This window comes from Panthera leo, chromosome A2 (assembly GCF_018350215.1).
Source record: "Panthera leo isolate Ple1 chromosome A2, P.leo_Ple1_pat1.1, whole genome shotgun sequence".
NCBI lineage: Eukaryota > Metazoa > Chordata > Mammalia > Carnivora > Felidae > Panthera > Panthera leo.
The window spans coordinates 21,260,926-21,285,887 of NC_056680.1; the positions used below are offsets into that span (position 1 = coordinate 21,260,926).

General features: G+C 40.2%; 1 protein-coding gene across 16 annotated transcripts in view; it reads right to left on the reverse strand.

The window, feature by feature from the left end:
- Positions 1-3,623: 3,623 nt before the first annotated feature.
- The window catches only part of SFMBT1 (Scm like with four mbt domains 1), a 127,984-nt gene continuing 106,645 nt past the window's right edge, over positions 3,624-24,962 (reverse strand). For 15 of the 16 annotated variants that reach the window (XM_042929655.1, XM_042929661.1, XM_042929659.1 and 12 more), the window contains 11 exons: positions 22,697-22,823; positions 21,332-21,445; positions 18,978-19,020; positions 17,388-17,458; positions 12,211-12,350; positions 11,437-11,546; positions 10,534-10,709; positions 7,003-7,181; positions 6,573-6,818; positions 5,422-5,550; positions 3,624-4,294 (listed from right to left, as the gene is read on the reverse strand). In XM_042929655.1, coding sequence (XP_042785589.1) covers positions 4,154-4,294; positions 5,422-5,550; positions 6,573-6,818; positions 7,003-7,181; positions 10,534-10,709; positions 11,437-11,546; positions 12,211-12,350; positions 17,388-17,458; positions 18,978-19,020; positions 21,332-21,445; positions 22,697-22,823 — 1,476 coding nt within the window. In that variant the 3' untranslated portion in view covers positions 3,624-4,153. The remainder of the gene's footprint in view (positions 4,295-5,421; positions 5,551-6,572; positions 6,819-7,002; positions 7,182-10,533; positions 10,710-11,436; positions 11,547-12,210; positions 12,351-17,387; positions 17,459-18,977; positions 19,021-21,331; positions 21,446-22,696; positions 22,824-24,962) is intronic. The other variant, XM_042929665.1, reaches the window with a different exon arrangement.

Consider the following 24,962-nt stretch of genomic DNA (forward strand, 5'->3'; position numbering starts at 1 on the left):
GAATTATAACTGCATGAAAGGGGCTTTTTTTTTTTTTTTTTTTTTTTTTTTTTTTGGTTTCGCAGGAGGCTTTGTTCTACAGTTTCTGAGACAGCACCATGACCATAACCATGGTTACTTACAGTGGACCCAGGACCAAGACATTCAAATTTTAAAAGGGGGTCCCTGGTTCCCACTAAGATTTATACTTCACTTGTTAGTGATCTCTTCTCCTTTATTTTCATAAGGCCAAATGATAGCACAGAACACTTGAACTTATGCTTACACACACACACACACACCCCTAGAATACAGGACCAGTGTTCAAACCAAGTACATGTTTCCACTGTTGAGACTAAGCTCCTAACATCTCTCTCAGAGCCGCTGTGGGTATCAATCAAACTAGTGAATGGTGTCTTAAATACAAGTCTTTGGTGATAGGTGCCAAGTAAATATAAGTGTCTGTGAGTTTTCCCCATGTTCCCATCTAGATAATTCTTGCCTACTGTTAACAATTCCCTGATGTTCTGTGTGTCCCCTAGAACTAGTTTTTGGCTTGAGACAGGGGAATGGTTCTGAGTCCTACTCTACCTAAGGCCTCCTAAAGCTTGTAATCTGTATTCAGATGCCACATTAGTGACAGGATTAATACAAGAGTGAGTAAAATATATTCAAGTCCTCAGGAAGCTTTGGTCCAAGGCCCTCTCTCTCACAGTGAGAATAATTTTACTTCCAGGAGAAGAGGCATATAAAGGCCAAGTTCTGAATTGGTTTTCCACATCTGCCTCTATTGTAATTCAATAAACATTTACCAAGAAGCCCATCTCTTCCAGAGGTTGCTAGGTATCCTTCCCTGACCTCATGTATCTACAACATAGATGCTGAGAGCCACCTACATTGCTGAAGAAAGGCAGATAAGTAAAGCCCCATTAAATGCATCCCCTGCATTAGATACCTCAACTCTCCTTCAAATGAGAAGGATGAGGGCAGTTTACAAAGGAAAATAGCACAGTTCCCAGAAGCCCACAAAATATAGTCAAAATGTTACAGCAAATCTTCACGTGCAATGAAAGATTTCCCTAACACACTAACATGGGCTAATAGTGGTCAATCAACTTCAAGTTCCAGGGGGCTGATATAAGTCCATTCACCTGTTTCCAAGCTTGTTAATTCAGGATCAAAAAGTGGATCATGGAAAACTTTCTGACCTCAGGCAGCTGTGGGGCCAGCTGAAGGTGAAATTCAGACAAATGCAGCCCCTCACAATGTGCCTCTCATAAATTTAAGAGGTTGATACCTTTAAAAAACAAAGTTCATGTACCATGTACCTATGTGCAATATACAAACATCTTATCCCAACATGGTGAGTTATTATCAGGTTTAAAATCTGTGTTTCAGAATCACAGGAATCAGACTGTCAATGTTGTCCAGCCAAGCCCCAGCAGCTTTATAAGGGAAATGGAGTCTAAATTTTATACATTAGAAAAAAAAAAAAAAAGCCCTGGACCAAATTCCCAAACAATTATCCTCTCTCATTTGATATCTAGGAGTGGGGCAGGGGTATATAATTCTCTTTAATGAGGTTGCCTGAGAAACTATATCTCACTATGAGGAACACAAGAAACATTAAGGGAAACCCAACTTCGAGTCAGCTTCTCTCTAAGACAAAGCTGAGCCTGAATAATCATGGTATAGACAGACAAGCCGGCTGAGCCCGGACTACATCCAGATCCAAGACTACTCAGGGCCGTGAGTTTCACCTTTCCAGGGGCTTTGCCCCCCCTTCCATCTATGGTTTCTGGAGAAGGCAAAGAGAGACAATATAACATATTCATTGTTGAATTTGGTAAATTCCCTCTCATAGGAAGTAAATCTCATTTCCCTAAATAAAACAACATTGTTAATTAAGTCGATTTTTTTTCCATTGATCTTCTTTAAGGAACCCCCTTTGCCTTAGTGCCTTAACTGCTGAGCTCTCCAGAAATTTAATTGTGTAAGGTACACCTCTCTCCCCCAATTCTATCTACTTTATACTAATTGTTCCCAAGCATCATATATATATATATATATATATATATATACATATAAAAGATTCTTGGGAACAATTAGTGTGTATATATATATATATATATATATACACACACACACACTATATATATACACACACACATATATATAGTATATACATATATATATATACTATATAATTGTTATATATATATAACAATTAGTATATATATATAGTATATACATATATATATATATACACATATATATATATATGTATATATATATATAAAAGTTTCTCTTCCATGGGCACAGAATTAATTACATTTTTTAAACTTGGATCTCTGAGTAAGTTCCAACATATTAATTTTTATTTAAATGAAGCTTCTTTCCAGGTCTACATGGTGCTAACCTAAGCAAAGAGTGGATGCTTTAATATATGATTTGGTTGGAGGCTTGAGTTAAGGTGGTTCATAAATGATCCAATGAAGATAGGGGTGCAGACCACAGAATGTCTGCCAATGTCTATAAACTGGTGTGGATGGGGGAGAGGAAGAAAAGGGAAGTATCACAGTCCGTTTAAATCTGTAATAGTATTACCTTATATTTGTATAGCTGTTGAGAATTTACTCAGTTTTGTAGTTTTAAAACATTTTTATATCCTAAAGATGAGTGATTAGGTTATAAATTTGTGGGTGACTAGGATAATTAAAACACAAAACAGTCAGCAATGCAAACCACTTAAAGGAAGCAATCTACGTGTGTGTGTTTCCTCATTTGTCTCAGCTGGAATGGTACAGCAAATGCCATTACTTAATAGTAGCTAGCAGTGCTGTCTTAAGTGAAAATTCGCCTGTAGTTTCATGTCAACTTGAGCCGGGCCAAGAGAAACACCGAAAAGAAAACCAAGTTGTTGAACTGCTGAGTGGGAACCTTCAGCTTGTAGATTACATGCCATTTAAAGGTTTAACCAAAAAGACATGTAAATGTGACTAGGCAAAGAGGTTTCCAGAATCCTTAACCACCTCTCAATCTTTGTGCAGCCACTGAGGATATGAGGACACAGTTTTACAGAAACTCCGTGCTCTGCATCACCCCCTGAAACATTTTCTCTCTGGTACTTCTACTCTATCTGCCTGGAGACCCCAAGAAAGAAAGGGAGATGGGTTTACTGTAGGTCCAAGGAACACCTACTGATTTTTACCCAAAGTGAGGACTCTAGAAAGCAAACAGACAACTGTAGAGAAAAGTAAACATAGAATAAAAGCCACTGAAGTCCCTCTGAGAACTGACAGGAAGAGAGCAACTAAATAGAAATGCCCACAATCTCTGAGAGACCACCTAAAACCGGGAGCCCACGCTGGGTCCAGACAGGGAACAATGACAGTGGGGTTCTCAGATCAGGTCAGGAACTGTGTAAGTGCTCGCATGTGATTTTTAAGCAGTGTTTTTTTTCCCCCTCCAGCTTCTGTCATAGATTTAGTGTTCATGTTGCTTAAAAATGGCATCATACAAAAAACCTTATACATGGCTGTAAGCTCAATCATCAACAGAGGTAGTAAACAAAGGAACTCCTAAGAATAGCTTTTAAATGGATCAAAGTGTGACTGTACATTCAAAACCCTAGAGCCACGTAATCATCCCCAAAATGAACTGTTTTAATTTAAAAAAGCTTAAAAACACAATGACAATGAAGCACTGATGTGCCTTAGGCACAGTCCCAAATCAGTGCTGACTTAAAGCTATGTCCTCTCTTTCCAAGAAAGGGAAAGCAGAGAACAAAGTTCACTCTACAATGGGAAGGAACAGAACAAAAAGAAAACAACCATAAGGATGCTTTCCAGCAGCCTAGATTATTCTTTGTTTTCAGGCCACACCACTGGAAATGCTTATTCTTCTTACAGGAGTCTTTTCTTCACAACCTTTATTTTTTTTAAAACTGCAATCTGCTGACCAACAGATGCCCACATTTCCACTGGCAGGAGAGCCACTTCTGTGCAGTGTTTGCTTCCTCAGTGTGGGTCCTCCTTCCCTGAAAGTGCAAAGAGAGCAAGCCGACGTCTGCAGGGCCCGGAGCCCCAGGACCGTGTCAGCGCCACTTGCAGAGTGGGGAGAAGGATTCGCTGCATTTGTGCTTCAAAGACACAGCTCACTTTGGTTGTCCTTCTCAGTTGGCAAACTGCTCATAGAAAGCAAACTTGATCCTCTCTATGTGATGGCAGAGTTTGATGGCAGGGCCCAATTTTAAGTCCATGCATTCTTGAACAGTGGGAAGGGTAAGGAGCAATAGGGCCTGCCCATCAATTTCCTGTTAAGGCATAAAATACAAATTATCTATGATGTGCACATGGATGGCAGCTCCATCAAGTCAGCCCCTGTTCACTTTGGCTTGTGTCAAAATCAGAGTCCCTGTGCTTTCCTTTATAATTTTTCCCCTTTAAACAAGTATCACACAGTTTCTCCTAAGTGCCCCTCACAGTCCTCCATACTAATGAGTCTTCAGAATTAATGACAAACTTTTACCAAGGATAAGAAACCATTCTACACTTTTTGCTCTGCAGAAATTCAATAAACAAACTAGTTTTGTAACTGGCAACTAGATGTGCCAAAGAAACATCTCTTTAGAGAACTCTTTCTAAAACTGAAAGAAAATATTAATTATAAATTTCAACATTTTCCTACTCTGTAACATTCATAAAAGGCTGATGAGCTCTTCAAACATGGTCAGTTTGGAATCTCCCCAATTATCCAAACAAAATTTAATTTAGTATTTATTTAAGGTCACAGACTATTCGTTTCAGAAAACTTGCCTCCAAACTGATCACCACTTTAGATTCTAACACATTATAGATGTTAATTATTTTTAAAAACAAGCAAGTCATTCTTTTGGAAAAGAGCACAATTAAGCATGGCATGCTTGATTTTAAGCCATTTAAACATTTGGGGGATGGAAACAAAGTCTTAGGAAAACTGGCAATGCAATGATAATCTGCTTCAACTGTGAAACAAGTCAGCTCAATAGCCTTTTAAAATCATCTTTCGGGGCGCCTGGGTGGCTCAGTCGGTTGAGCGTCCGACTTCGGCTCAGGTCACGATCTCGCCGTCTGTGAGTTTGAGCCCCGCGTCGGGCTCTGTGCTGACAGCTCAGAGCCTGGAGCCTGTTTCGGATTCTGTGTCTCCCTCTCTCTGACCCTCCCCTGTTCATGCTCTGTCTCTCTCTGTCTCAAAAATAAATAAACGTTAAGAAAAAAAAATTAAAAAAAAAATAAATAAAAATAAATAAAATCATCTTTCTACTACTCGTAAAAGAGGAAATACATTTCTTTCCTTTTGGATAGAAATATTTTTCTTCTGACTTGTAAATAAATTGCTGTTACATCCATAGTCCTTTGCAAAAGAGACAAATTAATGAACATCAAAGGTCTCTAAAATTACCTGGTCTAGAAATATTCTTGCTAATGGAGCACAGTCGGTGGATCTGATGAACCGAACAACATCTGCCACACTCCACTTCAGGGGGTTACTGTCCAGATGAAGCCTTTCAGCAACTTCAATCCTTATTTCCTTCAGTCCCCATAACAAAAGCAAACCAAAAGATGTCAGAGCTATTTTATTCTAAAAAAAAAAAAAAGTCTCTCTATAGAAATCCATAACCCTTTGAGGCAAGATTTAAAGTGGTTTTAGGGCATGATTTCTCCCAGCAAAGATGGCCAAGGTCCATATACGTTAGGTATTCAGGAAATATTTGTCTTTGATAATAAGAAATACCAATGGGGAAGAATTTATCTCGAAGTTTCAGCACAAATAATTTGGACAATTTAACAGAGAAAAATGGTTTTTAAATCTCCCATTTGTTCCTTGGTCTATTTCAACTCAGTCTCTGGTAGGGTGCTGAAGCAAATGGGATGCTACTTGGGAAGAGAGAAGGCTTAACTAAATCATAAGGAGAAATCATTTACTGCTTCAGTTCATGCAATACATTTAAAATACAGTTTTATTTTTTTAATATATTTGTTTTTTAATTAATTAATTAATTAATTAATTAATTAATTTATTGAGAGAGAGAGAGAGAGAGAGAGAGAGAGAGAGAGAGAGAGAGAGAGAGAATGAATATCCCAAGCAGGCTCCACACCGTCAGCATGTAGCCCAATGTAGGGCTTGAACTCATGAACTGTGAGATCATGACCTGAGCCGAAACCAAGAGTCAGACACTGAACCACCCAGGTGCACCTACAGCCCAGTTTTAAAACAGTAACTTAACTGCCATTCTTATAGTGTGTATGTTACGTAATATGCATGTATGTGTATGTTAAATACACCAAACAAAATAGTTTAACAAGAATCAAAAGGATAAATAACTTGTTTCTACAGGACCATATATATTATTAAAAAAAAAAAGGGCAGTTTTCCCTAAACTAAATGACAGGCTACTACAGATAAATTAGCAATGAAACTTTTTTTGTTTTTTTTTTTACTTAAAATAAGCAGCCACTGAAATAAATGGAATGACAACATCATTAACAATCATTTCTCAGAGGGCAAGTCTAGAGAGAGAAAAAAATGACAGTGCATTTTAAAAATGGTACCTTTGGTGAAGGAGGTTTATTCTCATCATCAGAAAATGAAAAAGTGCGAAGCTCCCTTTTTCTCCGTTGTCTGTCTGGAGGCAGTGATGTAGATATCTCACTTTGGGTGGGAGAGGAAGAGCATGACTTTTTTTCGGACGTTTCTGACTCTTCCTGTAGCTCGTCCTGTTGCTCAGATGTACTGCCCTCACTTAGGGAATCATCATCTCCTTCATCTGGATCATCCTCATCTTCACCTCCACTTCCCTAGAGGAAATGGGAGAGAAAAGTCTCACTGAAATTCAAGACAAACCAGCTCTCAGGTCACAAAACCACCTTCTATTGAGCAGGGATCTGAGTTAGAGAGGCCTGCAGGTGTTCCTTCTGTGTCTGGACTACAGAGCAGTAAATCTCGGCTTCTAGACAAGACGGTACCTCACAGATCTCATACCTGGGGCGAGCCCGCTGGGGTGTTATCAACAGATGCAGAGGAGCGTTTCTTCTTATGGACAAAAACATTTTTCCGTCTCTTCCTTCTCTTACTGGCTTTTTTCAGGGCACATGCTAAGTTACTATGCCCACCAGGTGGCCTTCCGATTCTTTTATTTTTCTTCTTTCCATAATAGTGTGCTAAATGTGAATGACAAAGAAAAATGAGACAACTTCATGACTTCTGTACACCTCGCACTGCAAGAGATTCTACTAGCACAGCAGAAAACAGGTACAGTGTATTTGATTAAGGTTAAACTCCATCCTGTGGAGTAATCTCATCTGTCCAGATCTTAAATGTACAGTATAATTAGTACTAACAAATGCATAAACCTGAATTAACCTTCCCCCTATGAAGATACAGAATGTCTCCATCAACCTAGGAAGTCCCCAGGGTCCCTTCCCAGTCAGTCCCCCTCACCAGAAGCAACCACAACTGTATTCTAATTTCTGTTGGTATAGATTAGTTTTGCCTCATCTATGGAACCATTCAGTAGATACTTTAGGGACAAGGTTTCTTTCACTCAGCATAATGTTCCTGAGTTTCACCTATGCTGCAGTACGTATAAATAGTTCATTCTCTTCTATTGATGAACAGCATTCCATTGTATAGAATATACTAGTTTAACTATTCTCCTGTTGACAGGCATCTTGGCTGTTCCCAGGTTCTGGCTGTTATTATGTGCCAATGAACATTCTTGTACAGGCTTTTGGTGGGCATGTTTTCACTTTCCTGGAGTAAAACTGCTGGACCATACCATAGATGTATGGAACTGCCAGTTTTCTAAAAGGGTTACATAATTTGACATCCCAACCAGCAATGTATGAGTTGCTCTACACCTCTGCCAACTTGAAGGACTGTCAAATCTTTTTCATTTTAGCCAATCTAGTGGATGTGCAGTAATTTCTCATTATAGATTAGATCTGCATCTCCCCAGACGAATGGTATTGGCATGTTTTCATGTGCTTATTGGCCATGTGTGTATCTTTTTTGTGAAGTGCCTATACAAGCTTTTTATTCATTTTTAGAATGGTTTTCTCTTTTTGCTTTTTTATTGAGATATAATTCACGATATAAAATCCATCATTTTAAAGTGTACATATTCAGTGATTTTCAGTATATTCAGTATGTTGTGTGACAATCACCACTATCTAATTCCAGAACATTTTCTTTTTAATTTTTAAAAAATTGAGGTAAAAGTCGCATACAATTAACCTATGTTCAAATGCACAATTGGTGGCATTTAGCTTATTCACAATGTCGTACAACCACCAGCTTTCTGTTGCTGCCACACTTCTCTTACTACTGAGTTGTGGGAGTATTTGCTCTATTCTGGAGAGGAATTCTCTGAGAAGTTTTTAATTTTGGTGATTTCTTCCTTTATGTTAGTGCATCCTCTCTAAGAAATCTCTCCTTACCCCAGGATCTTGAGGCTATCTTATTTTCTTCTAGAAACTTTATAGTTTTAGCTTTTTACACTAGGTCTGTGATACACCTTGAATTAGTTTTCATATACAGTGAGGTAGGGGCCAAGGAGTTTTGTTCTTGTTTTTTGGATTTGGAAATCTAATTGTACCAGTACCATTTGTTGAGAGAATTTCCCTTCCCTGTTACGTTTTTCATCTTTGCTGAAAATCATGTAACCACATAAACTTGGGTCTATTTGTGGGCTCTCTGTTCTGTCCCATCACTGTGTGTAACTATTTAATCAATACCCCACTACTGATAACTAAACCTTTGTAGTAAAACTTTAAGTCAGAGTAAGTTCTCCAACTTTATTCTTCTTTTTCAGGATTGTTTTGGCTATTCTAGATCCTGTGCATTTTCATATAAATTTTAGAATACAAAGACAAGTCCAAAAATGAACCATATATATTCTAATTTTAAATATATATGTTACCTATTAAAGTAGTAACAAAATAGAATGTAATTTTTTGTAAAAAATGAATTCTAAAGTATATAAATCCATTTGGTATCACTCAAATTACTAACTGGGAAAAATTATAAACACTCTCTCCAAAGTCTAGGCTTATATCATTACGAAAAATAAATTTAGACAAAAAGCATAATAAAATCCACATATCTTCCATAAGCTCAAAGTGACATACATGTATTTAGAGAACAGATATATTTCACTTAGATACTAATACCTGCAATATGCTAAACTTAGTGCTGAATTTGACACAATAATAAGCCAAGACAATCCCTGCTTTTAAGTCCAACAAATATAAATAGAAACAACAAAGTTAGGCTCCTATATGACCTTGTGATTCAAACATTGATTAGCAAGCTCATCATGCTAAATGACCTCAGCTCAGCAGCATCAAACACAGTGTCTCAGAGCTCGCTGGAAAAGCAGACACATTTAGATCCCAGATACCCACAGACCTGATGAATCAGAACTTTCATTTTAACAAGATCCTCCGCTGATCTGCATGCATGATAAAGCTTAAGAGGCACAGGATTAGAGGTCCCTAAAAGAAATCTTCAAATTTAACAAGGTAAAATCTTCCTCTGTATTAAGTCTCCCAAGTGACATCAGGGCTTGTAAAATTTAAGGAAGGGTAGGATCAGAATTTTGTCTTTGGGCAACAATGCCGTGACAAGGCTCCAAATTGGAAATTTCATCTTGTATGACTTTTTTTTTTTTTTTTTTTTTTTTGGGTACAGTTTCACATGGGAGAAGATAAGCAATGAGAGGGAACAGGTGTTGTTTTGACAGTTCTGAGTCAGGCCCGCAGCCACCTCCTCTCCTGTTATTGATGCCTCCCAACTACCCAGGCTTCTGTGCCGCTCCCGGCAGACTCGAGGCATGCTTTGGCTGCCCCCTGCCCAGAGCACTCTCACCCTGCGGTCTACATAGCTGGCTCTCTTGCTTCCTTTGGCTTGTTACCTTGCATGAAGACCTCTCTAGCCATCTGTGAACAGCAACCCACCCTAGCCTTCCTCACACCCCTACTTCGCTTAAGTTGCTTCACTTTTCTCCACGGTACCTATCTTTATTTGTTCACTTGTTTATTATCTATCTCCCACATTAAAATGTAAACTCAATGAGGACAGGAATTTTCTTTTTCTTTACTGTAGCATCCCAATCTCAGTGCTAGAACAGTGGTGGCACACAGTAGACACATAATAAATACTTGCACACTGTATGAATGAATTACATATCCTATTCAATGCAACAGCTAATTTATATACATACTGTATGTGAAAGTTAGCAAACTTGGGCTTGTGGGCCAAATCTGGTTCATGGCCTCGAGCTTAAAATGGCTTTTCCATCTTTAAAAGTGTTTTTTAAAAAGTAAAAATAAAACTGAGAAGAATATGCAATAGAGATCATCTGACCAACAGCCTAAAATATTCATTATCTGGCCCTTTACAGAAACAGTTTGCATACCTCTGCTATAGGTGAAGGTCTGCAAAATAAAAACTTTCCAAGATATAAAGTATGGCCAGCTGTTATAGTTAACAAGTTTGAAAAACCTGACTCACTATATTTGGTCTTTGTAAGCACAGAGCAGTTCTCAGAACACTTGTCCAGAACCATCCGTGGGCCGAAGAGATTAGGACAGCACTCCAGTTTGATGCAGGTTTGCCGGCAGAACTCAGTCACCCGGTCCGCTGTCTTCACTACCTCAACAGTAGCCCGGTAACTCTTTCCTTTGTATCTGCCGTGGAAGATGACAGACACAAAGTTTACTGGGCTGGTGATTACCCAGAAAAAAATCAAGTGCATTCAAAGACCTGAAAAATATCTTTGCTTTTCAGAAGAGTCTATGCCCTTTATAGTCTGAGGATTCTGAATATGAGTTTATGCATATCGTACTTAAATCAAATTTATCACTTTAGTAGCTCTAACAGCTAAGCACTGAATTTTTATAGTAGCAAATAAGACTCTTGTTTTCTAGTTCCTCAGTTTAAGGTTTTCACATAGGTGCTTCTACACTAACTACTAAAAGCAAAGTGACTTCTAGGAAGTCTTTCTTTACCCTTGGGCAGTGATCCTCAGAGCGTGGTCATGGACCAGGTTGACCTGCTAACTGTCCCCCATCCCTGCATGGCAAGACCAGGTCAGAAAACAAGAGCAAATGTTTTTAAACTTTCACAGTAATTTGCAAAAGTAATTTTATGGCTCTTAAATCTAAAAACAAATTATTTTTGCGTTCTATGTCCTTTCAATTTCCTATTCCTTACACCTCATTTTTACCGTATTTCATAACAGTGCTGGCCTACAACAGGATAGAAACTTAAAAAAGAAAACAAACCTGGTCCTTCACCACAAACAGTTGAAGAACTGTCTGAGGGAACATAACTACTCTAACATTATTCATGAAAGAAGGAATTCTATGGCCCATTAAAGACAAATAAGAATAAAGGGCAGAAAAGTCTACTCACTTGGCTTTTAGGACCTCCCCACATCCATGCCACACAGAGTCTTTGTCTAGCTGCAGCTCCCGAAGGACACGACTGGGTTTATAGGCTGCATTGATAAGTAAGGTGAGGACCTGTGCTCCGTTTTTAAAGCCGAAATATGGGTTGGGAATGAGAAAAGCAGACCATTAGAATCTTGCTATCCCCCAGAATGTCATTTAGGAGATCACACCCTCTTAGACCTTCAAAACATTATTATGGTCAGGAAGAAATAGGCACCATGAATTAAAAACTACTCTGGCACATGCTTCTAAATCCTTTGCCAGTCATGGTATACACAGAAGCTCGGCCTCCCCAGACCTTGCCCTGCCATCCCACGGACTAAAAATCCCAACAGTCTTTTTAGCTGTTGTGCACAGCGCACGGCGGCTGGCTGGAAAGCTCAGGAGGTACAGCCGGTGAGCAGCTGTCTCATGGTCCCGTGAGCGCCACACAGCCTCTGACTCCCAGACGATGCCCCTGCTTATCCTTGCACAGCGCTCAGGTGGCCTCTGACAAAAGACCTGTCTATGCTGGCAGAGGTGAACCTGCTGCTGTATATGGAGAAATGCTTAGGTGATATTCCCTCGGAAGCAAAAGTAATGATGTGTCTGGTTTGTGGAACAATACATAAAAAGAGTGAGCTGCTTCCAATAACCCCAGAGTTGCCACATTTATGGAGGGCGGACTCTTGTGTACACGGGTCTCTGAGGCTGCTGTGAAATCCCCAAGTTCTCTAGCCCGAGGCAAGAATCTCACCTCTCTGAGGACTAGAACACAGTTCCCAGGTCCTACACATTGAGGCAGCTCAGCGATTCTTCCTTTGTTCAGATATGGCCCTGAGAAGCAACGGTGGTTGAAGTATATCTTTGGACAGCAGTATTTTCCATTGATCATAACTGGGGAGTGAAGAGAAATGAATGTTTACAATGGTCATTTTCCACTCTGTCTTTCCAAAATTGGGTTACTGGGGGGGGGGGGGGAGGGGAACAAGCTTATCCACCATTACATATTCTGAAGCTTAGGGTTGTCTGAGTGTGCCTTGAAATGCCTTATCCTTATGACAGCTCCATCGTGGAGCTTATCCCTCTGCCCAAATCAAGCACCGACCTGAATTATCTGCAGATTACCTTCAGGGTTAATTCAACACTGTTCCAGAGTCCCACATGGCTATCAATAAAGGAAGTGAAGGACTGACTTTAAGAACCCATGGAGATTCTTGATGATCAGCTATTCAATAATCTATTTTGGAAAAGTTTCTAGACAGTGATAGTGAATCTTTTCCAAAACTACAGTTTGTCCCCTTAAAACCCACCAAACTAGCATGTTGGCAATGTTCTTTCCATGAGGTGGATACCCTCCCATGTCTGGGACTCCTCAGAGGGCTGAAAGTGTACTATGAACACATCTCTAAGTTCTTTAAGTACCGTGGGGTCTAAGTGTGCCTAGAGACCCCTCTTCTCAACTATTTTTCTGTGTGAATGCTATACTTCAATGTAATGGTTTTTTATTCCTCATCATGTTTGTCAATTCCACTAATAAATAGGAGAGACTCAAAGACACTAGCAAATCTTCCTCTCCACATAAAACGGAGAGAAGCCCTGCTGATGGACACCGGTGGGGAAAGGGCACGCAAGCACTGCCCACTGCTGACAGGATCCTGAAGCACACAACGCTCCCTGCGGAACTAAGGATGCGGTCTTGGCACAGAGATCAGCAGGTCTGTGCCCCCTTCTCCACCTGAACTATGCCACCCACATCCCCCTCTTCAGGATTAAGGCCCGTACGCTCCCCGCTGCTGGCAGTGTTGGCAGCTTATGGCTTTCAGCTGTAAGGCATCCCAGAATTACCCTCTGTCTACCCTCTCACTAGGAGGCACCCTGCCCAAAGTCCCACTCTATGTGAGTGGGCAGGGAGCAGCAGCCCACTTCTAACCACTGACCAAAGAGGGAGTACAAAGGTGTGGCCACCACCCCTCAATTAGGGACAACTCCAAGTGGCCACACCAGCTAAAAGGCTCCCCACAGGCTGGAAGAAACTTCTGTTACATCCGCACTGCAACTCAACTTCTCCCTCTGCCCAATCCTGCTTCCTTTACCTTCCCGCACCCTGGAGCTGTTCCCAAAAAGCACTGCCCAGTGAAACTCCTGCATGCAAATACCAGTCTGACTGTTTCCAAGGTAACCAGAACAATGACAAAACGCAAACCAAAAAGAACATGGCTGAGGTCACTTGAGAAATATTAATGTCTTAATCCTAGAATTTTAGTAGGCATTAGAATAGCCAGTAGCGCATCAAAATTAAAGAGTTACCTTACCTTTTGATACCAAATCAAAACCACAATGAGATATTACCTCATTAGAGATACCTGTTAGAATGGCTATTATCAAAAAGACAAACAAAAAGTGTGGGGGCACCGGGCTGGCTCAGTCGGTAGAGCATGCGACGCTTGATCTTGGGGTTGTAAGTTCCAGCCCCACAAAGGGTATAGAAATCACTTAAAAATAAAATCTTAAAAAAATGAAAAGAAATAACAAGTGTTGACAAGGTGGTGGAGAAAAGAGAACACTGGTACACCATTAGAATGTAAATTGGTACAGCCACTAGGAAAAAGCGTATCAAGGTTCCTCAAAAAGTTAAAAATTGAACTATCATATGATCCAGCAATTCCACTTTGGTTGGAATTTAACTGAAAGAAACAAAAATACTAACTTGAAAGGACATCTGCACCTACTGCTGCCATGTTCAGTGCAGCACTATTTACCACAGTCAAGGCAATGGAAGCTACCTAAGTGTCCATGGATAGATGAATGGACACAGAGTGGAATATTATTCAGCCATTTAAAAAAAGGAAGTCCTGGAACATCTGGGTGGCTTAGTCGGTTAAGCGACCAACTCTTGATTTTGGCTCGGATCATGATCAAGCCCCACGTCAGGCTCTATGCTGACAGTGTGGAGCCTGCTTGAGATTCTCTCCCTCCCTCTACCCCTTCCCCGCTCATAAGCACGTGCACTCTCTCTCAAAATAATAATAATTAAAAATGCAAAAAAAAGGAAGTCCTGCCATTTGTGACACCATGAACAGACCCTGAGTTCACTCCCTAAGTGAAATAATTCAGAAAAAGACAAATATCATATGATGTCACTTGAATGTGGGATCTAAACAACAACAACAACAAAGCCATAACTCACAGATACAGAGAACAGTCTGGTGGTTTCCAGAGCAGGGGCAGGGAGTGGGCGAAATGGGTGAAGGTGGCCAAAAGGTACAACCCTCCCGTTATAAAATATAAATAAGTCCTGGGGAATGTAATGTGCAGCATGGTGAGTATAGTAATAATCCCATGTATTGTACATTTGCATGTTGCTAAGAGAGCAGATCTTAAAAGTTCTCATCACAAGAAAAAAAATGTATAATATGTGGTGGTAGGTATTAACTAGATTTTCTGTGGTGATCATTTTGTAATATATGTAAATATCATATCACTATGTTGCACTGCTAAAACTAATATAATGTTATATGTCACTTTTATCTCAATAAAAAAGTGGGTAATTTTTAAAAAGATATTCACTAATGCTATTCTGCTGGGTACTCAAAAGATACCATTATAGTCAAGTAAGAGTTACCCTAGCAAGCAACAGAAGGATGATTCAACATTAGGAAAAAAAATCTACCACTGAAATGCACCACATTAATAAGCTTAGACAGAAAAATCATATGATCATCCAATGCTAAGGAAAAATTATTTTGTAAATGTGAGCATGTGTTGATGACCAAGGTTCCTAGAAAACCAGAAATAGAAAGGAACTTCTTTAGCAATTACATGCCAGTCACCTATTTAATAGGGAAAGATTAAATACCTTCCCTTTAATATTATGAATAGGGGTACCCGGGTGGCTCAGTCGGTTAAGCGTCCGACTTCAGCTTAGGTCATGATCTCATGGGTCACAAGTTCAAGCCCCATGTTGGGCTCTGTGTGGACAGCTCAGAGCCTGGAGCCTGCTTTGGATTCTGTGTCTCTGTCTCTCTCTGCCCCTCCCCCACTCATGCTCGGTCTCTCTCTCTTTCAAAAATAAACAAACATTAAAAAAAAAAATCAAAAACAGTACTATGAATAAAACAATAGTGCCACTATCACCAGGCGTGTTAAACACAGGGAAAAGCCGGGGTGCCTGGGTGGCTCAGCTGGTTAAGCGTCCGACTTTAGCTCAGGTCATGATCTCACGGTTTGTGAGTTCAAGCCCGGCCCCAGGCTCTGTGCTGACAGCTCTGAGCCTGCAGCCTACTTTGGATTCTGTGTCTCCTTCTCTCTCTGTCCCTCCCCCACTTGTACTCTGTCTCTCTCTGTCTCTCAAAAATAAATAAGTATAAAAAAAATTTAAAAAAAAAAAACACAGGGAAAAGTCTCATAAGGAGCTATCAGAAAATAAAAGTAAGCAAGTATAGCAAACTGGTTATTATACTAAAGTTAATTACTTTTTTATGTGTAAGTGACATAATGAGAAGGCAGTGGGTGGAAGAGACAAAAGTGTGTGTTTTGAACCAAGAAAGATCCAAGTTGTATTTTTGACCCATCTATATTCATAAAGCTGTGTGGCCTCTCTGAGCTTTGATTTCTTTTCTTTTCTAAGCATTTACTAAATACCATCCAAATGCATAATCTGTGCTAGAATACACACAGCCAAGATGCTAAGCATACAACAAGCAAAGGTGGAGCCAAGAACAATTCCAAGGAGAGACCCCCTGACAACAGGCTTTGGCCTCCAGCAATGATTCTTGTTTCATTTATCAGGCATTGCCTCTGGGACAATCTGTTTTTCCAGCGCTGTTTTTTAATTGTGAAATATATACACACAACCTGTATCACAAAAAAGGTTTAAAGAGCAATAAACATCCACCTCCCAACCACACAGCTTAAGAAAGTGCACTGCCTGGGGGCGCCTGGGTGGCTCAGGTCGGTTAAGCGTCCCACTTCGGCTCAGGTCACGATCTCACAGTTCGTGAGTTCGAGCCCCGCGTCGGGCTCTGTGATGACAGCTCAGAGCCTGGAGCCTGCTTCACGTTCCGTGTCTCCCTCTCTCTCTGCCCCTTCCCTGCTCATGCTCTGTCTCCCTCTGTTTCAAAAATAAATAAACATTAAAAAAAAAAAATTAAAAAAAAAAAAAAAAAAGAAAGTGCACTGCCTGGAAAGCCTCTGGTTCTTTATCTAAACTCAGGAACGAGAATATTGACCTCCAGCAACCTTGGCACCCAAGTGATCAGCAGAGAATAGTTATAAATGGACAGAAATATCATCCTAGAGATAGTTATTAAACTAGATACATCTTGGACAATTGTAAGTCTTTAAAGTCACAATTAAGAGAACCCTCGAGGTATCTGGATGGTTCAGTCGGTTAAGTGTCTGACTTTGGCTCAGGTCGTGATCTCACAGTTTGTGGGTTCGAGCACCGCCATCAGGGCTCTGTGCTGACAGCTCAGAGCCTGGAGCCTGCTTCAGATTCTGTCTCCGTCTCTCTCTGCCCCTCCCCCACTCGCACTCTTTCTCTCAAAAATAAACAAGCAAAAAACATAAAATAAAAAAAAGAGAACCCTCTATGGGGGCGCCTGGGTGGCTCAGTCAGTTAAGTGTCTGACTTCGGCTCAGGTCATGATCTCACAGTTTGTGAGGTCATCATGCTCTGCACTGACGGTGCAGAGCCTGCCTGTGATCCCCTCTCTCTGCCCCTCTCCCACTTTCTCTCAAAATAAATAAATAAACTTAAAAAAAAAAAAAAGGGCCCCCTCTATGAAGCTACATTCTGGGGGCACCTAGCTGGCTCAGTCAGTAAAGCATGCAACTCTTGATCGCAGGGTTGTGAGTTCAAGCACCAGGCTGGGTGTAGCAATTACTTAAAAATAAAGGTCCTCCTTTCCATAAGACTGCATACACTTATACCTGAGTCTGTGGAGTTCAGCTCCTGATTCTTCAGGCCCTCATGGACAGTCCTGGAGGATGGTATTCTGAGTCAAGATAACACAACAAAATAGTGAGATAATCCTTATGGTCAGTAAAGTTTGAGGGTTAGTTTCCTTCAAATCTAAGAAGAAAGCAAATGTGGCAGATTGCAAAATGTGTAACAGAAGGTGCTTCCCTGCTCATATTTTTTCTTTTTAACAATTGTTTTTAAAACTATGTACATGGTTTAATGAGCCAACAGACAGTCTGCAGACAGTGCTGTAATACTTCATATTTAAATCAACTTTTTTTCATTCATGTGAACAACAAATTATAGAATTCCTTCTGGAATTCTCAAACCATAAGTAAATTGTTCATTTTTTTCAATAGTCAAAGAACAACCACATTTATTACAACGGTCTGTTTTCTTCTTTTATTAGCTTCAAAATTAAGACAAATTATGTTTTACAAATCAGAGAATTATTCTATATGCACCAATCAATGAAAAAGGCTGATTTATCTTTTTGGGAATGCTTTCTGACTAAAACTCTGGATCCGTCTTGGCAACTAAGTCAAGGAGAAGTCCGAGACCGGATTTTTGACACTGCTATCTCACTTCTCTGCCTGGGACTGAAGTCTGTGGCCTTTCTCTCCACTTCTGCTGTCCGTTTTATTACTTACACCGCCACAGAAATAGCCATAACTTACAGAGAATCTGCTCTTGATTGAATTGTGTCCCCTTAAAATTCACTTGTTGTGTCTCTTAGCCCCACTGTGACTGTGTCTGGAGATAGAACGCTTATGAGGTAAATAAAGGCAGGACTCTGATCTAGGAGGGCTGGCTCTCCCTTCTAGCTGGTGCCACCATGTGAGGATGCATGGGAAGCTGACAGTCTGTAGGGAGAGCCAAGCCAGGAATGGAATCAGGCTGGCACTTTGATCTCGGACTTCCCAGCCTGCACAACTGGGAGAAAATAAATTTCTGTTGTTTGAGCCATCCAGTCCATGGTATTCTGTTATGGCAGCTTGAGCAAACTAATATAGACTTGAAAACCCAGCATCTGGAAACACGCATGTATGTGTATTTTTAAGGCACCACTAATTAAATAAATGCCTCCCAAAAGCTGTGTATGAAGGTATGCTACAAAGGGTTCCCCAATGGGACACCAAGTCACCCCTTTGAGTGCACCTTTTCTTATAGAGCTGCTGTCTTCCACCTCAAGGTTTTTTTCACTGTGACAAGTCATATCCTAATTTATAATTTCTGTTCTTCCGTAACAAATAACAGCACAGAGATTCTATTTCCTCTCTTATTCAAATGCCTTCAGGCTTTAAAAGCCAAAGAAGACCCAATGGGGGGAACATCTTGAGAAGGTATTTTACCCTTTTGTATACAATGCCATTTTAGAGAACATATATGCTGTAAGGAAAAATATGTAACCTAACAAAAGCTGAATTAAAGAATTATGCTTCCACCTGAGAAAATAACACATGAGATATACTCTCTGAAATAGTGATTTCTTTTTCTAGATACTCTAATTTTCAAATGTCAATTATTTAAACATACTATTATACTATTCTATTACTTACTGTTTTTCTGGTTGAACCACTGCAATTTTCCTCTGTTTCTGGACTGTAAGAAGAAAACAAAACTATAAATGTCAAGAAAAACAAACAGACAAAAGAATAGTGTCTATATGTATTAAGCTAACATTAGCACATTTAAAAACCTGGTCATTGTGTATATTTAACTAGTAAGTACTATGAATTAAGTGCTGATATGTCTGAATATCTAGACTGAGGCACATTTTCTGGGTACGAAGAGTCTTTACACAAAGACCAAAAATAATATTTTCAAGGCTCACAAGTCAGTTGACTCCTATGAATATTTTCTACACAGGAAAAGATATTCAAAAGAAAAACTGATTTCAGCAAGGATGCCAGGACCATTCAATGGGACAAGTACAGCCTTTCCAACAAATAGTGCTGGGAAAACTGACTACCCACAGTAATGAAGTTGGACTCTTACCTTACACCATATACAAAAATTAACTCAAAATGGATCAAAGACCTAAACATAAAGGCTAAAACTATAAAACTCTTAGAAGACAACATAGGGAAAATCTTTCATGACATCAGATTTGGCAATGATTTTCTAGACATGACACCAAAAGCGCAGGTGACAAAAGAAAAAATAAATTGGACTACATTAAGAGTTAAAACTCCTGTGCGTAGAGAGAGAGAAAAGGCAACCCACAGAATGGGGAGAAAATATTTGCAAGTCACATATCTGATAACGAAGGTATTAATATCTAGAATATGTAACAAAATCCTACAACTCAACAACAACACAACAACAAAAAACAATTAAAAAATGGGCAGAAGACTTGAACAGACATTCCTCCGAAGAAGATATACCAATGTCCAATAAGCACATGAAAAGATACTCAACATTGCTGATGATCAGGGAAGTACAACTCAAGACCACAGTAAGATACCACCCTACATCTACCAGCATGGCTATTATAAAACACAAATAAAAAACCCAGAAAGTAACAAGGGTTGGGGTAGTGAGAAGAAAGGAGAATCCCCGTACACTGTTGGTGGGGATGTAAGATGGTGCAGCCACTTCAGCCAACAGTCTAACAGTTCCTCAGAGTGTTAAACACAGAGTTATACTCGAGAAATGAAAACATGTGTCCACATAAAAACCTGTACACAAATGTTCACAGCTGCATTTTTCATAATGACTTAGGAACAGAAAACAACCCAAATGGCCACTGACTGATGCCTGGATAAAGAAAATGCGGCATATCACTACAATGGAATAGTATTAAAACATATGAAGGAACGCAGTACTGAGAACACACTGCCACATGGATGAATTCTGAAAACATCATGCTGAGCAAAGGAAGCCAGTCATAAAAGATCATACATCATTTGGCTCCACAGGAAATGTCCAGAATAGGCAAATCTATATAGTAGAAAACAGTAGAGAAGTAACTACCTAGGGCTGGGGGGACAAAGAGGTGACTGCCAAGGGGTACAGGGTTTCCTTCTGAGATGATGAAAATATTGTCAAATTTACTGCGGTGATAGTTGTACAACTCCATGAACGTACTAAAAACCACTAAATAACAGGATCAAATTTTATGTTACGTAAATGCTATCCCAATAGAGCTGTTTTTAAAATGGTGGTGGGTGCCTGGGTGGCTCAGTCAGTTAAGTGTCCGGCTCTTGATTTCGGCTCAGGTTGTGATCTCTTGGTTCGTGGGTTTGAGCCCCGCGGAGGGTTCTGCATTGACAGTGCAGAGTCTGCTTGGGATTCTGTCTCCCTTTCTCTCTGCCCCTTCCCTGCTTGGGCACGCTCACTCGCTCTCAAAAATAAACAAACTTTATGGGATGGGATGTCACTTTTAAGATTAGGTTACAAAAACACCCTGGCTTCTACCTTCCTCAACCTTGCTCTGTTCCCTGGCTAGTTCTGATGGAAGCCAACTGCCCTGCTGCGGGCTCCCCGACGAAGAGGTCCACATGGCAAGAAACTGAGGGAAGACTCCCACCAACAGCCAGCAAGGACCTGAGGCCCTCAGTCCAAAAGCCACGAGGAAGTGAGTCTTGTTAACAACCATCTGAGTACACTTGGTGGCAGAGCCTCCCTGCCTTGAGCCCTAAGATGACTGGGGTCCTGGCTGATACCCTGACTGCAGGCTCATAAGGGGCCTGGATCCAAAGCACCCAGCTATGTTGTGCCCACATTCCTGACCCACAGAAACTGTTCAGGCAATCCAGGCAGGTTGCAATAAGTGATTTCCCTATGTAGGAATAAACAATCAGAACACCACTCTGCTTTTCTCTGAAATGTCCACATTCATCCTAATTGATGGCAGCCACACGACAGATTATTTAACAATCAACCCCTTGGCCCAGAAATAGACCACTACCTCGTGCTCGGCGAGGGGCGCTGAGGGGATGGCCATTGGTTTCACACCAGCCCAAAGGAAATATATCCATGGATTCCACACTCACAATACATTCAGGTATGGGCTTCTGAGAACCTGTTTAGATTAAAAAAAAAATTTTAGACCATTAAATAGCCTTCTTCATAAAGTACTTCCTGGACAATGTTCTACTGTTGCAATAATGCAGACACAAAGTCTTTCGATAAGTTCCTTTTACACAGAATTCATACTTGTTCATGTGTAACAAACATTAAGAAAAAAGGGTAAACCATCCCCTACGCATAACTGTATAAAAATGAAAGTGGGGAGCAAATACACAGAATGACCCCTAGTTACGGAACGGCAAATAGGCAACTGGAACTAACAGTAGAAACACTCGGCTGAATGACAAATACAGTCAGTTCCATGCAATAACTGGGAAACAAAAGGCAGCAGGGGCAGCTCCACACACTAAGAACATTGGTTCTGGTACTCATAGACTGTGGGTGCCAATCAGGAAGTGAGGCTGCCCAGCAGGGACTACACAGAAGTCTGTATTCAATACCATCCTTGACATCTGCATTAAATATCAAGTCTACAAACCGGAAACAGTAGGTACCAAGTCTGACTGTTTGGTAGCCGAACAAAAAAAGAAACCCAGGCCATATTCAGTAATTGCAGCTGAGTGCTCACGTAACGCTCTCCAGCCACAAACCCATTCAATCACTGAATATTACTTTCAGTATGTCTTTTCTATTTTACATACACTTTGGTTCTATTGGTTAGGGCAAACAAAATATTCTCTCTTAAATAAGCTACGTGTGAATGCTCATGCTCATATATTCTGGTGACATTAAAACACATGCCACTTGCCTTATACTTTCCCTTCAAGAAAACAGGACTCTGCAGTGAAGGCTTTTTATTTACATTCATTTCCTAAAATTTGAAACTCAAGGACTTGAAACTCAAGTTTTTAGCTAAGAATCTTGCATTACAAATTACAAGTCTCTGGGGCGCCTGGGTGGCTCAGTCCGACTTCAGCGTCCGAGTTAAGCGTCCGACTTCAGCTCAGGTCATGATCTTGCAGTCCATGAGTTTAAGCCCCACGTCAGAGCCTGGAGCCTGCTTCAGATTCTGTGTCTCCCTCTCTCTCTGCCCCTCCCCCACTCATGCTCTGTCTCTCTCACTCTCAAAAATGAATAAATGTTAAAGAAAAATTTTAAAAAAACCAGAACAACAAATTACAAGTCTCTGAGCAAGGCCCCTATTTAGCTAATTGACTAAGTCTAACAAGTCACATCACAGGGGTAAACAGGAAGGCTCAGAAGAGTGGGCCACAGGAAGGCTTCTCAGGAGTGTGGCACTTACCCTCCAGCTGGAGCCATACGTAGGAGCCTCTCACTGCAGTAATGGTGGCAACGCACACTTCTTCGGGGAGAAGAGGGTTCACTGCCTCAAGCTTCATATTCTCCTTAAATTCATGCTCAGTAATTGACTAGAAAATATTTGAATCAAATCCAAACACATACTCAGTATTAACTCGTGCTGATCCGAGAGATTTATTATTCCAAGTAATATTTAACCCTAGAGTAACACTTAAAGCTATAAATGTATTTTGCTTTGTTTCTTAAAGAAGCAAAGGAAAACTGTCTGTCTCTCTTGGTGTTATAAGCAGTATGGTCTTTAAGGTCAGGTATACCCATATTACTGCTACCTGTATGACCTCACTCAAGCTGTGGAACCTCTTTTTGCCTGAGTTTTGTCATCTGTCAGATGACCTTGAGAACATTACCTCACTGGGTTATTATGAGTTTTTAATAAATAAAGTACCTAAGGCTCTGTGCCCTGAACCAATTGGCTCTCACCCATGGCTGGTTTGCTTCCCTTCCACAAAGGGCTCTAACACACGATAGATAAGCTGCCTGGTTCCTACTTCCGTGTAGATCATGAAAGTCAGTCAGGATAAATGACACTTATGAACAGAAGGAAAATACGTGTTTTTAAAATCTGCAGCTTCTGGGTCAAAACGGAGAACTGAATTTCCGTATTTGATTATTCTCTCTTCCTTCTGACGGCACTAAAACTAAAGTGGGGTTTTTGTTTTGTTTTTTTACATAAACCTACTAGTATGGATGTAACGGGAGACAACAGCAACGTTTTATAAGCTAAAATTTAGAACAGTATCTAGAACTAATTTGTTGAAAACATTTAAGAAGCACTTAGGTCATGTCTCCACACCCCAGGGAAACTATCCCATTTCTTCCTGTATATGAGATGAGATTTATCTTTCAGAGATGATAGGACACAAGACTCCAGGGCAGAAGGACACAGGAACCACTGAGGGCATGTATGCAGCACCCAAAACAGGGGTTTGCACGTGGGATGCTGAGAGGTCCAGCCCTCGCCTCTACCCTCCAGGCAGGGATTGGAAAAGACTTCTTATGGTAATATGACAAGCCCGGGAAGAAACACGTGAAGATACGTTAGGAGTCTCCAACAAATGGCCAGCCAGACCCCACCCTAAAGAGAACTTTAGGGTTGACAATCCCCACCAACATGCTCAGAACTTCCAATCAGCTTTATCTATTTTTAGTCCCCCATTCTCAAATAGGAGCAAACCACCAAGCATTATCAGACATCTAAAAATATGAAATATAGAGACCAAAATAGACAAAACAAGCAACATGGAGAAAACTTCTTATGCAAGAAGAAAATTTCTCAAAAGGCAGGGGTAATTAACATCCTCTGAGTGATAAGAAAAACTATCACATCCTTAAAACAAGAATAGCACACTGCTAAAAATAAATATTCAGAGAACAGAAATAGTTCTGGAAAATTAAAAAATGTGATATTAAAAATTAAAAACTCTAAAGAAGGACTGAAATAAAGTTTAGGAAATCTTTCATCAAGCAAAGCAAAAAGACTTAAGAAACAGAAAACAGGAGAAAAAGGTAAGAAAAGTAGAGGTCTGATCGAGAGGGCCAACATACAAATAAAAGAAATTCCAGAAAAAGAGGAGAGAGAAAATGAAAGGAAGGAAATCAAAGAAGAGATTCAAGAGAACTTCCCAGCACAGAGGAACAAGTGTCTATAGAGAATGTGCTCACTGAGAACCCAGCAAGTGAATGAAGACAGGCCATGCCATGGCTTAGCTATGAAACATGGTGACAAAGAGAATCCATAACCCCTCAGGGAGGAGTAAAAGGCAGGTCATCTATAAAAGATCAAGAATAAAGATAGATGTCAACTTCTCAACTGCTACGCTGGAAGGTAGAAAACAACTAAATGATGTTTTCAAAATTCTCAGGTAAAGTAACTTCTAACCTAAAATTCCACATTGAGCCAAACTATCAATCAAGTTAATAGAACGAAGACCTTTTCAAACATGCGAAGTCTATAAAAATTTACCTCTCTTGCATTCCTTTTCAGGAAGCTACTAGGAGATGGGCTCCATCAAAACAAGGGAATAAACCAAGAAAGAGGAAGGAGGCCATTAGATGTAGAAAACAGGAATCTCAAATCTTAAGAAAGGGGAAAGACAAATCCCTGGGTGGCACTGAAGGACAGTTCCCAGGATTAAAATTTTATGGCAAGTCTAGTGAGCAACCTGTCTAAAGAAAGAGAGAATGGAGGT